Source organism: Macrotis lagotis, chromosome 2, assembly GCF_037893015.1.
Source record: "Macrotis lagotis isolate mMagLag1 chromosome 2, bilby.v1.9.chrom.fasta, whole genome shotgun sequence".
In the NCBI taxonomy this organism is placed as follows: domain Eukaryota; kingdom Metazoa; phylum Chordata; class Mammalia; order Peramelemorphia; family Peramelidae; genus Macrotis; species Macrotis lagotis.
The window spans coordinates 240,215,917-240,232,805 of record NC_133659.1 but is presented as its reverse complement, the minus strand read 5'-3'; the positions used below and the strand labels follow the sequence as shown (position 1 = coordinate 240,232,805).

Sequence of the window (16,889 nt, the reverse complement as noted above, 5' to 3'; positions counted from 1 at the left end):
ACAGATCCAAGTCTGGGGGCCTCTCAGGCTCAGGACACACAAATATTGACTTAAAGTGATTGAGTTGGAGAGAGGCAATGGAAGCACTCTGGCTGTTGACCAGGATCCAAATGTCTATAAAGTGGGGGACTCCCTCCAGCCCAGTGTCTGGATCTGACCTCATTTCCCACTTTTGCAGTTAATTGTGCATAGCTAGTGCAAATTAAGAATTTGGAGGGATTTGGAAAGGTTGGCACTGCACCGCTGCCAGACCAGTTGAATAGGAGATAGGGGGCTGTACAAAACTTGTGGAAGGTGTCATGTGAAGGGCATATTTAAGTTTGAGATAAGGGTAGCCCTAGTATTTATCAAGGAAGAACCTGAGGGAGAGTGGGTGTGAGAGGGTGGGTATCAAATGAATTTCAAACAGGAGAGACTGGGGCATAAAGATAAAATGATTGGGGAACATTAGTGTGTTTTGGGATATGGAGCTACATCCTCAGGGGAATGGCACTTTCCTTGCCATTAAGATCTTAGGAAGGCGTTTGCTGTTAGGGCTAAGAAAAAGGCCCATCTTTCCTCAACTACTCTTCCTAAGCGTCAGGCATTCAACTCTGTTCCCTGCTTTTCTCCTCTTTGAACTTTATTTCTCAAGGATATCTAAGGAATTCATCATTCCTATTCCCCTCCTAAGATCCAAGTATCCAGGGCTCTGCTGCAGCTTCTTTTATTGTATCCATCCGTCAAATTTCTTTTGTCCATGATGCCCATGTTGGGGGCCCCTCCTGGGAAGTCCCCCAAACATTTTACAAAACAACCCCTGTCCCGTCCCAGTGCGCGTCTTCTGTTCCCTCCCCCATCCCTTATCTCTCATATATATATAGTACACGCTTCAGCTCTCCTCTGTCCTGGCCCCTGGCCAGTCTCTCCCCTTCCTTTTGGGGGGATGAGGGGGGTCAGCTTTCAGGGGGTGTAGGTCCTGAGCCACCCCCCCCAGCAGCTCTCTGAAGCATGTCTAATGCTTCCCAGAAGAAATCCTTCTGTGCAGCTAACAGAGGCATCCAGCCCACAATCTCCTTCATCTTCTCCATCTGGTCCTGCAGGGTGGGGCAGCTATGAATCTGGCTCAGATACTCTTCACAGGCTTGAGCTGCCCCCCCAGGATCCTGGGATGTCCCAGTTCCCACACTGGACTCTGGAGTCCCTGTGGCTCTGCTGGCTGGCAAGTCACGGTAAGTTGGGCGGCGTTCGATGTCATGACTGGAGAGCATGTAGAGACACTCTCTCGTGGAGCAGAGAGAGCAGGCACAAAGAGGGACCTAAGTGGAGAGAACATGGCAAGGTATGGTAGGTAGAGAAGGGGATTAGGGGAGATGAGTGTGAGGTGTTTGTGTGTGTGTGTGTGTGTGTGTGTGTGTGTGTGTGTGTATGTATGTGTAGGATAGGGCATTTAAAGCAGGAGTTGTGGAAGGTCTAAACTCTGGGAAGTCTGCTTCATTTTCTTATAGTTAACTAGATAAATCTGGATGTGAGGGAGGGACCGGGGAAGAGTCTAAGAATTATTGGGTAGGGCACAAGCCTGTAAATAGACTGAGGATTAGAACTACTTGTGCATGACTTGTGTGAGCACCCAAACCATTTGGTGGGGCAGGGAAGGTAGGCCGCAAAGATCAAAAGAGCCTACTTAATTATTTCCACCCCTACTTTCTTGATCCCTGATCTTTATATGCCCCTTGGTTTCTCCCACTATGATCCTAACCTTAACATGGAGCTTGACGAAGGAGGCACTCCCCTTGGGCCAGCCAGGGAGCCGACCCCCAGCTCCACATCCACAGCCCAACAGCTCCTTGCTGAAATCCGAGCTCTGGCTCAAAACGAGGGAGTGATTCAGGCCACACCAGATGGCTATGGGGCGCTGCAGGTAATGTACCTGGGGACAAGATGTCAGGATCCCTGAGGTGAGGAAAGATACCAAGGATTCTTGGGTTGGGGGGCAGGGAGGCTTGGGAGGTGGGAAAGAAGAGATTTTCAGCTCGAATGACTAACTTGTTTCCTTATCCTGAATTCTCATAGAAATTAAGTTTGAACCATACATTGGTCTGGGACCTTCTATCATTGTCTAGTTTCATTTTTCTCCCCAGCTAGATTTTTAGAAAAGGAACCTTGTCTTCTACTTCACTTTTCCCATATCAATTTATCAATACATTTCAGTTCCTGCATTCATCCAGTCTTCTAGAAACAGGTGTTCTCTCTTCTCAAAGCTTAACACACCACATATCAGTAAATGACCCATTCTTTACAATCCCTGTGATGGACTATAAGACAGACTATAGGACAGACTATTTTTATACCCCTCTCCCTCTTTTCATCTCCTTTTCTATTGGCTCTATATGGCCTTCCCCACCTTAAAACAAACCTTGTGCTGCCTCTTAGAGGCAATTAAGTAAAGTGAGGAAAAAACTCAGGATTTGGAATTAGAAGACATATTTGAATATTGCCTCTAGTCCCTGGGCATTAGTTTCCTCATCTTGGAAGATGAGGGGCTTGAGACCAGAGAAAGAATCTCTTCCTCATCTATGCCCAGTGGTCTTCCCATCCAAGTGCATAATACTTTTACAAAATATACCTGCTACTCTCTTTGTTTCTCCAACCACTTAGCTTCTCCCTGCCTGGGCTCTATCTTTACCATTATAAAAAGCGGGTCCATTGAAGATTCAGTATTTTCCTGACGGAGCAATCATTCTGCTACCTTTTTTTTTTTTTTTGCCATCCTCATTTTTCTGAAACTTAGTTGTGCCATCATTGACCACTGTGGTGTTCTGGCAACTATTTCTTCCCTTAACTTTTTTTTTTAACAAGGCAGTGGGGTTAAGTGACTTGCCCAAGGTCACACTACTAGGTAATTAAGTGACTGAGGTCAAATTTGAACCCAGGTCTGCCTGACTCCAGGGCCAGTGCTCTATCCACTGTGCCACCTTCTTCCCTTAACTTTTGTGATACTATATATCATCCTAGTTCTTTGTTTCTACCATTTCAATTGCTTTTCCTTCTTCATTCCAATTCTTGTGGGGTGTGTTCCAAAATTCAGACTGACCCTTAGATGCTTTCTCTTTTTCTCGTTCTCCTCCACCTTCTTCTCTCTTTCTCTCTCCCTCACACATTCTCACTGTTTCACTTATCACCTCTCTAAAATTAAAATGGGGTAGGAGAAAAAGTGGCTACGAGTCTCAACTCCACCATCCGTTGTTCACAAGCAGAAACACCTCCGACTTATAGCCTCCTCAAACAAGTTCTCTCATTTGTAAAACAGAAGCTGGATTAACAAATTCACTAATTCTTTTGGTTCCTATTAAAATTAAATGAGATAATATGTGAATGAGTTTTATAACTATCAAGTATTCTCTAAACAAGTATAGATTTTAAGGCTATATGGATGAATCCTTATAATCTAGTTTTCTAACCTTGTCCTTTCACCCAAATTGCAGGCAGTTATCTCCAACTATCTGCTAAGACATTTTCAGTTAGCCTTCATTGTTAACTTTCACATGTCCAAAATGTACCTCATTTATCTTTCTCTCAAAACCAATTTTTCCAATAAAAGGAGGCAAAATTTGATCTCTAGTATCATTGAGACTTAGTGGGATAAGACTTAGTGGAATACATCTGGGAGGGAGTATATTCATTAAATCACTTAATCTCCCTAAGCCTTAGTTTTTTTTCAGGTATAGCTGAGAGGTATCAGATTAGATTGCCTCTATTAAAGTCCCTTCTAGCTCTGCATCTATGATCCTATACCTTTACAATAAGTGAAAAGACAAGAGTTGGGGCCCAATAATATTGTATGTATATTAAGAGGTTAAACTTGTGTGAAAATCAAGAGGCAAAAAAAAATTTTTTTCACTGAGGTATACTGTATGCCACTGGAAAAGGAAGGGGAAAGAGATGAAAGGCTTGCTAAAGATGTGAAGGCATAATACAGTGGTGCCAAGAACCTTCAGTTATACTGATGTCTCAAGGTGAATTATCTTCAAGACTTGAAAAGAAAAATAAAATGGCAAATGGAACTGATAGCCCTCCAAAATGGAGTTAGTAAAAGAACATTAGTTGATCTTGATGAGTTTAAGACTAAATGCTCAAGACCAAGTTCAGATGAACTACATCATTGGGTGCTGAAAGAAATGGTAGGAAAATGAGATTGCTGGTTTACTCAGTGATCTGGAGAATAGGAAATGTCGCAGGACTGAAGATGGGTTAATGTCCTAATTTTTTAAAAAAGAGGAAACAGAAATCTGCAGACCATAAGCCTACAAGCTTGTTTTTGCTTGACTTTGGCAAAATTCTAGAAGTTTTCTTTTAAAATAAAGTTTATGGACATCTGCCAAACTAACCTAATTGCTTTTTTTTTTTTTTTTTTAGGTTTTTGTAAGGCAAATGGGGTTAAGTGGCTTGCCCAAGGCCACGCAGCTAGGTAACTATTAAGTGTCTGAGACCAGATTTGAACCCAGGTACTCCTGACTCCAGGGCCGGTGCTTTATCCACTGAGCCACCTAGCCGCCCCTCTAATTGCCTTTTGTGATAGGGTTATTAAGCTAATAGATTAGAGGAATGCTGTAGAAATAGTTTACCTAGATTTTAATAATGTATTTTATAAAGTTCCATAGGTTACAGTATAGTACTGGTTGAATGGTCAGACTCAAATATCAGCCTGTGATATCAGTTCCATATGAGCTAAGAAGGAGGCCTCTATGGGACTGCTTGGTCCTGTGCTAGATCCATTTATTCAGCAAGCATTTATTAAACATTATGTGACCTGTCAGTTAGCTGGGTACCAGAAACAACGATCTAGAAAGATTCTAGAGCTTTAACTATCATCCCCCCTATTTAGATGATTCCCAAATCTATATTTCTAGCCCAAGTTTTTTTTACTGAGTTCTAATCTTAAACCACCAACTATTGGACATTCCCTATGAAATGCTCCATAGCCATCTTAAACTGAACATGCCTAAAAACTCATCAGTCTCCTAAACCCCCTTTCCTCACTTCCCTATTTCTGCTGAAAATCTCAGGTTTTTTTTTTAATTTAAGGCAATGAAGTTAAGTGACTTGCCCAAGGTCACACAGCTAGCAATTATTAAATGTCTGCGGCTGAATTTGAACTCAGGTCCTCCTGATTCCAGGGCTGGTGCTCTATCCACTATGCTACCTAGCTAGCTGTTAACAGTCACCCAGGTTTTTAACTTCAGAGTCGTCCTCAGTTCTTTCCTTTCTCTTATCTTTTATAAGGCAACCCTTTGCAGTTCTATCTCAGTAACATTTCAAATCCATCCCCTTTCTCTTCATTCATAAGGCTAACACCTCTCACTTGTATAACCTTCTAATTGGTCTCTCATCTCACTTTCTAATAGATCCTTCACACAATTGCCAAATTGATATTCCCCAAGCACACATCTGTCTTTGCCATTCCCTTGCTTCAGTGATTTCCCAGTGACTCTAGGACCAAACACAGATTCTTTTGGCATTTGAATCCCATTACAATCTAACTCCAATCTCCCTTTTCAGATTTATTGCATGTTATTTCTCCCTTTTCATAAACTATCTATCTTCCAGCTTAAATAATGATCTTTCTACATGTTTTGTTCTATTCCTCATCTAAAAAGTTGTCTTTCACACTAGTAATGGACTGTCCTTAGAATTCCTAGTTTCCTTTAAAACTCAGTTCATGTGCCTCATATTATTGTGACCTTCACCCACATCCCAGTTCTAGCCTTCTTTCCAGGAATTGCTTTGTTTTTACTTTTCTATGTACATGTTGTTTCCCTCTAATAGTAGTGAAATTCTAAAGTGTACCTACTGCTTCCTTTCTTTGTAACTCTGGTGCATAACCATGTTTGGTGCTTAATACTTGATATAATTTAAAGAATGCCTAATCCAATGTTTAGCATCATGTCTCGTACTTATTAAGCATTTGATAAATACTTGTTGACTTAAGCAAATACTGATACGTGAATGTAATGGAATACTACTGCACCATAAGAAATGATGAATATTAAGTATTCAAATAAGCATGAACTTATATACTGAAATGAACAGAACTAGGAAAATAATATATTTATATATCACTACAATAATGTAAATGGAAAGAAGAAAATGGAACTGAACAATATATAATTATAATAACCAAGTTTGGCCCCAGAGATTAGAAAATGCACCTCCCTACCTTCTTTGCAGAGGTGAGGGATTGTGGCTGTGGAACACTGCATATGCTGTCAGATATGCTGGCTAGTTTTGTTGAACTGCTTTTTTCCCTCTTTATTCTTTGTTACAAGGAAAAGCTTGATGGGTAGGGGAGGGAGGAGAGATATATTTATAAATGAAGGTGATATAAAAACAAAAGATTAATACAAATTTTTAAAAATATGTAATGCTTGTTGGGCAAGTGAAAGAAAACAAAAGAATCCCTAACCTCAAGGACCCTTACACTGGTGAAAACATGTACATGCATACAGCATTAACTGTATATGATGGTAGAATAGTAGCTAGCAACTCTACTATTTAACATTTTCATCAGTGATTTGAATAGAGGCCTAAATGACATGCTTCTCAAACTTAGAATATCCAGAACTAGGAGGGAGAAATACAAATGATAGAATTGTGAAAGACCTTGGCACAGACCAAACCATAGAAGCAACAGGGACAGCATGCTGAACTTGCAGACAGGAAGGCTTGTTCAACTTTTTATGGATAAGGGCAGGCAGGTGGCACAGTGGATAAAGCACTGGTCTTGGAGTCAGGAAGATCTGAGTGATCTAATTTCACATCCAACTTCATTCACTAGCTGTATGACACTGGACAAATCACAACCTATTTGCCCTAGTTTCCTCATCTAGATAGCATCTATCTTTTGGGGTCATTGTGAAGATCAAACAACAAACTGTACACCACTTAGTACATGCACTATATAAATGTTATCTATCATTGATAAATCTTGCCTCTAAGTACCTGGTACACATCATGTGCTTAAAAAAAGACTAATTGTGTGACTCTTCTGAGGGTTTGGACTCAATGATTTCCTAAATGCTCTTTTAGCTCCAAATCTAAGCTCCTATGATCTAATAAGTTGTCATTTAATATCACTATGTCTAATCTTATTTATACTGAAGTTTAAAAAAATCAGCTTCCTAAGTGAAAGCTGGGGGGAAATATGTCTAGAAATGGAGTTTGTCTGAAAAAGATATCATGGTTTTTACAAGGTCAATATATGTGAATGGTATTAATGTAAGGGCTTCAAAAGTTCATTGAATCTTAGTTTGCATTGAGAGGTACATTGTAAAAGATTTGGGAGGTGATACTCCTGTTGTACTCTGCACTCTGCCATATTAAGTCCATATTTAGAATAGTCTAGTTCTGGATGTTGGACAACACTCAAAATGGGCCATCAGCACGTAGAAAGGTCTCAAGATCGTGCCATATGGATATCATTTGAAAGACCTGGGGGTATTAAACCTATTTTGGAAAAGATTAGATTTCTCTACATGGTAGGAGATAAGAATTAGGAACAGGCAAATTTAGATTAGATGTGAAGAATAACTTTCTAACACTTAGAGCTGTCTAAAAATGGAATGGGATGTCTCAGGAAATAATAGTTTCCTTTTCTCACTGGAGGTCATCCAGCAAAGAATGGAAAATTTTTGTTCAGCTAATGATTGAATTTGATAGTTCTAAAGTACCTTCCAATTCTTACGATTCTCTACCTCTGTGAAGGTATCATCATTCTGAAAACCTTATTCATCCACATAGCCATCTCTTTTGTCATATAATAAATTACCAAGACTTTAAAATGTCTCTCAGTACCTTCACTTACATTCTTAATACCTCCAACCCTAATCTGTGAACCAATGACCTTGCAAATCACCTCATGGCTGGATTACTTTCAAGACCTCCTAGGCCCAACTTGAAATGTTATCTTTGAGTTCAAATTTAGCCCCAGACACAATGCTGTGTTCCCCTGGGCAAAATCACAAACATGTCCTCAGTTTCCCCATATGTAAAATGGGGACAATAATATCTACATTCCAGGATTGTTGAGAAAAAAAACATAAGTGCTTTGAAAACTTTCAAATATTCTATAAATGTTGTTATCATTAGTTACAAAGAACTTTTTCAAGGTAAGGGAGCTTTTTTGCATCCTCTAACACTTAGCTCAGTGCCTGGGCTCATAAAAAGGTGCTTAATATATGCTTGACTTGACTTCGTAAGCACCTCTGTCCTCCTAAAAATGATGGAAATAATTTTCCCCTCCTTTGAATTCCTTTAGTACTTAATTGGTACCTACATTATGACTTTTTGTAGGATCATAGGCTCAGAACTAGAAGGAATTTTGGAGGTCATCTAGTTCAACTTCTTCATTTTACTGATGAAGGAAATTAGCCAAAGAAGCTAATTGACTTGCCCAAGATTACACAGGAATAAGCAACAGAGTCAGGATTTAAATTTTTCATTACATCCTATGTTATAATTGTTTTATTTCATATTGATTTCATAACTTCTTAAGGGCAAGGACTGTATCTTAGTCATCCCAACAAAACCCAGAGAAGTAGGCATGAAATTTTTAACATTAAGATTGTAAAGCTGTAAAGACCTAAAAATTATACATTTGTGGAAGGAATCGCCTCCCTGACTCTTCTTCCCCCCTCTAGTAGACCCATCTTTCACACATCTGCCAGACATTCCTTTTTGGTATCATTTAAAATATTTTTATTGATATAATTTTTTTTTCAGGTTTTTGCAAGGCAAATGTGTTAAGTGGCTTGCGCTAGGCAATTATTAAGTGTCTGAGACCAGATTTGAACCCAGGTACTCCTGACTCCAGGGCCAGTGCTTTATCCACTACGCCACCTAGCCGCCCGATATAATGTTTTTACATCACCTTTATTTCCAGAAATATTCCTTCCCTCCCCAGTGAGCCATTTCCCTTTGTAAATTAAAAAAAAAAGAGGAATAAAAAGCAGTTCAGGAAACTAACCAACACAATCACAGACTATCCCTTCATTAGAGACAGTGAGGTAAAATGGAAATGAATCAGGAGACATGGGGATTCAAGTCCCAGTCCTTTGATTCCTGGCACATCATCATTTTTTTGAGTTTTAGTTTACTTATTTGTAAAAAAGGGTTAACACTTGTATGCTTGCCTAACACACAAGGCAGTGAGAAAAGCATTTTGAAAACCCTAGAGTGCTGTAAGAACATATTATTATGAACTATCATTTTCATCATGTCATATTGGCCTAACTTAAAAACCTCTGATGGTCATTTTATGCAATATCAACTTTGTTCTTGACCTTTCATAATTTTTCCATACTTGCCAATGGCAGTGAAAATGAGTTGGTGAGGTTTGTGAGGTATAGAATCTTGGATCATAGCCCATCTCTGCTGCTTTTAAGCTACTTGTGTGACCTTAACTAAGTCACTTCTCTGGGCCTCAGTTTCCTCAGTTGTAAAATGGGGGGTAGTTAAGTGGCGTCTGGTAGCCCTTCAAGCTCTAGATCTGTGAACCAATGACCTTGCAAATCACTCTGCTTCCAGCACTTTTGTAAAGGTGTCATGCACTATTGTGTATTTTATCTTTTTAGTTGACTCTAAACCCCATGTGGGTTCAAGGTATCTTGACTGATGATTTATCTCCCTCAGAGCTTAGCACAAAGCTGATTGACACATATATTAAGCACTGAATGTTTGCTAAATTGATTATCTTCCTATTCTTTTCCTGAATTTTTCACAGCATATTGCCAAATACAAGGTTTTCAGTAAATATCTTTTCATAGATTTACTTAATGCTGCTATGCTTATGGAACAGAAAACCATTTCTTTATACACACACTGAATTAATATTTCTTGACTAGGGACTAGAAACTCAATTCTGGAGGCATCTAAATGGGAGAGGCAGAAAACCTAGGTTCCATGAGAAGGTTGTGCATCAGGACACCTGGATCAGGTTCCCAAAATTTTGGTCATGCTTCTCACCTGAGTGGGTTCCCCACGGTCCATCTTGTCCCCCGTCCCCAGCTGCCCATACCGGTTGTTTCCCTGCATGAAGATTCGTCCAAATTCATCAACCAGACCGAGGTGATTGTAGCCAAGAGCACAGAATAGGATCTGGAAGTGGAGTGTGAAGTAGAAGGGGCAGAGCATTTGAATATAATTCCAAAGACCTGATCCCTAAAACTTTTTCTTTCCCTGTTTTTTTCAAGACATTTCCCTGATGACTTTCCTTCCCTCCCATCTTCTGTTCAAATCTCTTCCCTTCTCAGCCCCAGTTTTTGCTTTCTAATCCCCCTCCTCCCTTCCCCTTTTAGAAATTCTCCCACCTTAGCAGGTAGTGAGAGGGCAAGTGGCATCTGCTGGTCCAGAGGATCAAAGGCATGAAGGGTCCCAAAGAGATCACGATATACTCCAGGTGTGTGTACCTCAAAATACACTCCCCCCTGGTCTGGGGGGTGGGGTGGGTTCTCAGCACCAAAGCTCCTAAAATACTCATCTCCCAAGGGAAAAGGCTCCCACCCCGATAAAGGCTATCTCTAGATATGGCTGTTGGAGAAACTGGATAAAGGAGGGAATAGGGGGACACAGAATCAAAGATTAGGGGTAGATGGGGTAGCTAGGGTCCTTGGGAACCAGAACTTTAAAAGTCTGTAGTGATCCTAGCTACTAAAATGCTCAGTACACACAGTAACACTTGTAAACAATGAACATTCAGAGTTGTACATAGGTCATGGGAGAGGGGAATGAGGATGAGAAGGGTTTGAACTAGGTGAGATTTACAATGAAGTTGTAGGGTATAATCAGAGTGGGGCCCAGGGAGATGTACCTGTAATGTAGAGTGTGCTGCTTTGATTGGAGGCCATTCGGGCTACTCGGAGATGGGGCAAACAACGAGACACTTTCCTCAATGCTAGTTGCACTGTGTATGACCGAGGTTGATCTAGCTGTGTTTCATTTACCACCAAGGAGTAAATCTTTCCTTCTTCTGGATAATATAGGGGATGGGCCAGGAAGAGGATGTTAGGGATTTTGAGGGACTAGGAGACCCCCCCCCAACTCCTTCACCATTCAAACTGCCCCTCAGAACCAGGGAGTATTCTTTTCTATGAGATGGAAGATTTGGCACACTAGTAAAGACTGACTTCAATCAAGTTCAACAAAGATTCTCCTTACACTTTAAGCTGACAGTCATATTCGCAGATTCAACTGAATTAGAAGGTTGGGGGCAGGGCAAATTAAGGTGAAGCTAAATTGTCAAGATTCCTGTGTTCAAGGAATTAGAAGCAGAATTGGGGTCTAGAAAATATTGTTTTTAGGGATCCAGCTAGAGTTAATATTTTTAATCAATCTGTTGGCGAAAAAAAAAATTTGTAGGGTAATCTATCCATTGTACCACTGAACTGCCCCACAAACACTTCTAAGGCATTTATCTGTGGTTGGTTTTCTCCAACACTTTAGTACTGATCTGTAACAAGTCAGGGCTTAACATATGTTTAATAGAATTAAGAGGAAGAGAAGGCCAGAATGGTCTCTGAAAGGGCCCTGGACTTCTAATTCAGGCTGTGTGACCTTGGGCAAATCCTTCCCCTCAATTTTCTCATCTTTTTCTTTTTTTTTTCTTTTTAGGTTTTTTTCGTGAGGCAAATGGGGTTAAGTGGTTTACCCAAGGCCACACAGCTAGGTAATTATTAAGTGTCTGAGACCGGATTTGAACCCAGGTACTCCTGACTCCAGGGCCAGTGCTTTATCCACTGCACCACCTAGCTGCCCCAATTTTCTCATCTCTTTAATAAAATGAAGGGAAAGATAGACTGGAGGAATTCCTAAGGCCTCTTCTGACTCTTGACATTCTGTAACTTTAGATTTGGGAGAAGGCAGGACTGTACCAGTAAGCAGTAACAGAGCCCGCTGAGTCTCCTGACCAACCAGCACAATCTGCTTGAAGCGCATGGAGTGGTGAAATGTCATCTTGAAGACACGCTGTCCACTGGACTGCAGATAAACCTCCACACAGTCGCAGGCTCTTCCACCAGGCCCCCCCACCACTCCTGGCTGCTCTCGTGTGGCCAACACATACAAGTATTTGCGATAGACAGTGTCACTCCGTGGATCTGAGGCAAACTGCAAAGAAAATAGGGATACCTGGGTTCCAAGAGCCACCTGGCAACAAAGTAGAACAACCTTAGTCCTAGACCTGGTGAAAATTACTAGTCCCAAAGTCCTAGGGCTGGAAGGCAATGGATTGGAGCTAAATTCCCAGATGCCTGGGTCTAAGGGGACACCAGTTGTGGTGGCAAGGGGGTAGTGGTCTTGGACACTTGGGTTCTGAGAATGAGGAGGAGTTTGGTAGAGGGTCTTTAGGGTCTCAAGTCTCTCACATCCTTGGCTCCCCGGCACAGCACAACATAGCGGCATGCTCGCTTCCATTGGATCTGGCCAAGAGTGGAAGATACCAGTGCATTCTTGAGGAAGAAGAGAGTCCCAGCATAATCAAGAATGAAGACATGATCCTTGGTTGGCAGGAAGCGTCGGTATCCATGGGCAAGCAGGGGGGCCACGCTCTTACTGAGGCAGCGGCGGCGGCCCCCAAACGCCTGGAAGTATAGGCCTTTGGTGTCTGGGGGAGGGGGAAATTATATATGGCAGGGGGCAGTGGTTAAGAATTTGGGACAAAATGGATTCTGCAACTCCATGGTGCTTAAGCTTCCTACCCCTCCCATTTATAGACTGGGAATCATTAAAAAACAATACAAACCCACATTTTAAAAACTCTTAGGCCACAGGCCTGGGCACTACTTTCTTTCCCTTTGCCCCATGCCAAATTTTCCCCACTCCCAAATACCTGCTTAACTACAAAGTCTAGCCCTGTGTCAGAGGTATCAGGAAAAATGCTGGAAGAGACCAAGCATACAAACAAAACAGACAAGTGAAGATGGAGACACAGAGAGGCCTATCCAATAATCCTCTCTCATATAGACCCTACACAGTTAGAAATCCAGAACCCAGGCCCCTCCCCAGATTCCCTCAGAGACATGAAGATTAGGAAGCACAAATAGGGGTTGCCAAGGAATATTTAGACAGCTTTAGGGGACATTATGGAGAAAAATTGAGAAATCCTATTTGTCAGGAGTTTAGGATTAAGGATCTCTAGTTTTCTCTGGGAGAATGCTAGGACTCTGGACTGAAGACTTTATGGTGGGGGAGGAGAGGAGAAAAAAGCAGGAGAGATATGTTATTGGATTTAGAAGTAGGGGTGAGTAGAATATCCAAGAATCTTTAGGTTAGGGGTTAAGTGGCTTGCCCAAGGCCACACGGTTAGGTAATTATTAAGTTTCTGAGGTCGTATTTGAACCGAGGTACTCCAGTTAGGGGATTTTCTTGGGGAGCTATAAATGAGCTAGATCTAGGATTCTAGGAATCCAATAGCATTTCTAAGGTAAGAGAGTGGGATAGAATGAGGAGGGTAGAGAGCTGGGTTTAGTAAATTTCTTCCAAAGAATCTCCCAAGGTCTCAGGAGTCATAAGAGGGATGAAGTAAGAGAAAGAGCAATAGGGCCCAGTGGCAGGGGGAGGGTTGGGGCTGGGTTATCCTGTTACTGGGGCATACAGTTTAGGATAGCAGCTCTTTTCCAGGGTCGGGAACCAGCACCCTGCTCTCGAAGTCGGGGGCTGAGCCTTCGACAGATTCTCCTCCATACACCCTCGGCATCACATACTTCCTGGAAGTAGTGACAGGTCTGACCCAGGGCAACAATATCCCGAACTGGGAGGAATGAGATAATGTGTTCCACCTAGAGAATTCAGGGGGAAGAGAAATTAGGTTGGGACATATGTGTCTGGGCCCAACCTCAACACTAAACGCGCCCCCCCCTCCAAGTCTCAGGCCTCTAGTCCCTCAACTTACCAGCTCAGGGGGAAACAGCTGAACAGACACGGGGTTCCCTCTACCCTTCTTCCCACCACTTCCAGGCTCTGGTCCACATGGAGGGCAACTTCGCTTTACCTACCCAAGGAGAAGAAAAATGGTCTGATCATTGAGTCATGTAGTCTGATTTTCTCCCCTCTTCTCTTTCTGTGACTCTTGCCTGTCTCCTTCCTTTTATTCTCTCCTCTCTCTGGTTTCAGAGCTTCATGCCCTCCCATTATGTCTGTCTTCTTCAGGATTGTTTCTGTGCAAGACAGTTATTCCCCCACTACCCTAATACTACCTTTTAGTATCTGTTATCCGAAGCCCTGCCCCTGGTCCCCCTCACCCTGAGCCCCTCCTCCCGACCGCACAGCTTTGTGAATCTCTGCAGCCTCCTTCTTCGGCTCCTCCTCACCATCCTGACCCCCCACCCCCCCCCTGCTCCTTCCCTTCCTTGGCCACCTGGCCCCCCCCCCTGCCCCCTTCACTCAGCTCCTGGGCCCCACCCGTGCTGCCCTTCCCACACCATGCCCCCTGCCTGGTCTTGGGGGCCCTTTGAGGCTCCTCCCCCTCTGCAGCCCCTCCCCCACATGGAGCACCAGGCAAACAAACTTCTCTGTGACCTCACCATCCAGCCACTGTGACCTGTGTGCCCAACCTTGCCCAGGACTGCATCTCTTAGCAAGCCCCTGGGTCTCTGACCAATCTCTTACCCTATGGCCTCAGAGGACTCACAGCATGATTCTTCAATAAAGGGACACCTCTCCTTTCTCCCAGGATTTATTCAGGAGCAGTAGCTGAGATCTTCCTACTCCACAACTTCCAATACTCCAACTTCTTATTCCAGTAATGAATAGGACTATATATCATAGTCCTGGGGAAGCTAATCTACTCTTCTTGCCAACTTATACTGGGTTCTGAAAAATGGACTCGGGTTGAGGGATATGATTGGGGGTTTTCCTAATATAGAAACACCCTAATAATGCTCAGTATTTGCTCCTTGTGTTGTCTAGTTGACTTCAATATTCCATGACCACTGACTACAGGCCTAACCCTTGCAGTCCGGGTCTCAGAAATTCATCAGTCAGGTCTCACCTGTACTACCACTAGAAAAAAAAAACAATTCAGGGTTATGTGTCAGGAAAAATATCTGAAAAATGCAATTGTTTTCTTTTGGAGAGAGGAGGGAAAGTATGGGCGATACTTTAAAAAAAAAATGGTTCTTAACCCTTTTCTCCAACACTGGACCTGTTGTTGCCCACAGCACTTCCCTGGATTCTTGGAAGCCCGTAGAGGCATAGAGTTTCAGGGTCTGAGTGGTAGTTTTTGTGCTTAATTGAAGGGACTGGTAAATATATTCTGGAGCTAGGAAAAAGAAAAGCTCGGGGGTGGAAGGTTTACCAGCCTCCTCTCCCCCCAAAGACAGCGGGAGCTGCCCACAGCTGTGCACACTCCCTATGCTTCAACTGAACTGTCCGTCGAACCGCCCTTTGGGGTGCTTCAGGCCTCTTGCCACCGTCCCGGCACACTTATGTATGCCACACCTGTGTGACCTTCACAATGGCACCCTTAGGTCACTGCCTGAGAAACCCATTTGGCCTTTGCACGCTCACCCTGCCACACTCGTTGTTCCTCCTTATCCGCAGCACATCTCCAGCACTTGTCACCAGTTCCTGTTGCATCACTTGGTTGCACACAGTCAGCCACCCGCCTGGGCCCTGCCGGCTTTCGCTCTCTCGCCTTGCCCCCTGGTGGTATTACTCACAGCTTCCCTCACACTCACGCCCTCCTAGGTTAGTGGAACCTCAGCCTCTCCCCCAGTGACCCCGGCACCACCCCTCCTATTACTATTGGCAGGCAAAAACGTTCCTCACAGCGGAGGCCACGCCCTCAGCTTCAACGCCTCTGGTTTCCTTCCTGAGGGTCTTCTGATTGGTCCGTTTGGCAGACCCTCGCCTGTGATTGGTCGCCGCGAGAAGAGGGCACGGCCTACTGTGTTCGCGTCGTGTGACGTTCCGTTTTCGCCGAGAGCTGGAGTCCCCGCCTTCTCGCCGGACCTGATTAGAGCCGGGTCTGGCTTCGGGCATCTGATTGGATAAGCCGACGAGGGGTGTGCCGGCTTCGGGCAGCGGCCGTTGGCGAGCACTACCTCGTGTCCCTCCTCCTTCTCGCTCTGCCCTCACTGGGCGGGGCCATATCTTCCCGTAGCCAGTCCTGATTGGCTGACCGCGCCCGTCCCGCGACGGCGATTGCTCCGGGAGGCTTCTGACCGCTCTCGAGTCTCCCGGAGAGAGTGCGACGGCTTGGGGGAGGGGGAGGGAGGGGAAGGCCGCTGGCTCCGGTGCGTCAGACAGCTGCGGGGAGCGCGGGGGCCCATGGCGGCTGCGATAGTAGCCTCACCCGCCGTCGGAGGCGAGGACACCCCGGCGGCCGCCCGAGTTCCGGGATCTGCGGCGTTGCCGGGGAGCCGGAGCGCCGAGCGGGCTTTAGAGGAGGCCGTAGCCACTGGGACACTGAACCTGTCCAACCGGCGTCTGAAGCAGTTCCCTAGGGGCACGGCCGGTGGCTACGACCTGTCGGATATAACCCAAGCCGGTAAGTGAGCCCTTGGGCCGGGCCGGGGACTCGGGAGCCCTTCTGTGCATCATCACGCCTCCTGCCAAGGCTCACTCGTGCCTAGCTGCGCCCCTCCGGCCTGGCCCGGGCCTTCTCTGAGCTCCCTCTGCATAAACTACCACCTTTCTTCCGTACCTGGCCGCCTGGCCTTTGCATTCGCTGATCGTTTGCAAAACTATGCCCCAACTGGCTAAATTCTAGTTGGCACTTTTCTGACCGCGCCTCTTCATTTGCACAACCTGGCGTCCACTGCGTTGCACCGAAGCTGCCCCCTCACCTAGAGCCGGAAGAAATCGTAACTAACATCCATCCCAACCTCCTCCTTTTACCGATGAGCGAACTGAGCCGC

At 44.2% G+C, this 16,889-nt stretch overlaps 2 protein-coding genes across 6 annotated transcripts in view; one reads left to right on the top strand and one right to left on the bottom strand.

Annotated features, from left to right (window-relative positions):
• Positions 1 to 10: 10 nt before the first annotated feature.
• Positions 11 to 16,889, bottom strand: part of FBXO24 (F-box protein 24) — a 17,150-nt gene continuing 271 nt past the window's right edge. For 2 of the 4 annotated variants that reach the window (XM_074225344.1, XM_074225343.1), the window contains exons 2-11: positions 15,799 to 16,817; positions 13,922 to 14,020; positions 13,625 to 13,808; positions 12,396 to 12,634; positions 11,904 to 12,138; positions 10,844 to 11,002; positions 10,344 to 10,465; positions 10,000 to 10,131; positions 1,739 to 1,909; positions 11 to 1,298 (exon numbers count right to left, since the gene is read on the bottom strand). In XM_074225344.1, the coding sequence (XP_074081445.1) occupies positions 936 to 1,298; positions 1,739 to 1,909; positions 10,000 to 10,131; positions 10,344 to 10,465; positions 10,844 to 11,002; positions 11,904 to 12,138; positions 12,396 to 12,634; positions 13,625 to 13,808; positions 13,922 to 14,020; positions 15,799 to 16,011 (1,917 nt within the window). In that variant the 5' untranslated portion in view covers positions 16,012 to 16,817 and the 3' untranslated portion in view covers positions 11 to 935. The other 2 variants (XM_074225346.1, XM_074225345.1) reach the window with 2 other exon arrangements.
• Positions 16,261 to 16,889, top strand: part of LRCH4 (leucine rich repeats and calponin homology domain containing 4) — a 10,440-nt gene continuing 9,811 nt past the window's right edge. For both annotated transcript variants that reach the window (XM_074225342.1, XM_074225340.1), the window contains exon 1: positions 16,261 to 16,519. In XM_074225342.1, the coding sequence (XP_074081443.1) occupies positions 16,300 to 16,519 (220 nt within the window). In that variant the 5' untranslated portion in view covers positions 16,261 to 16,299. The remainder of the gene's footprint in view (positions 16,520 to 16,889) is intronic.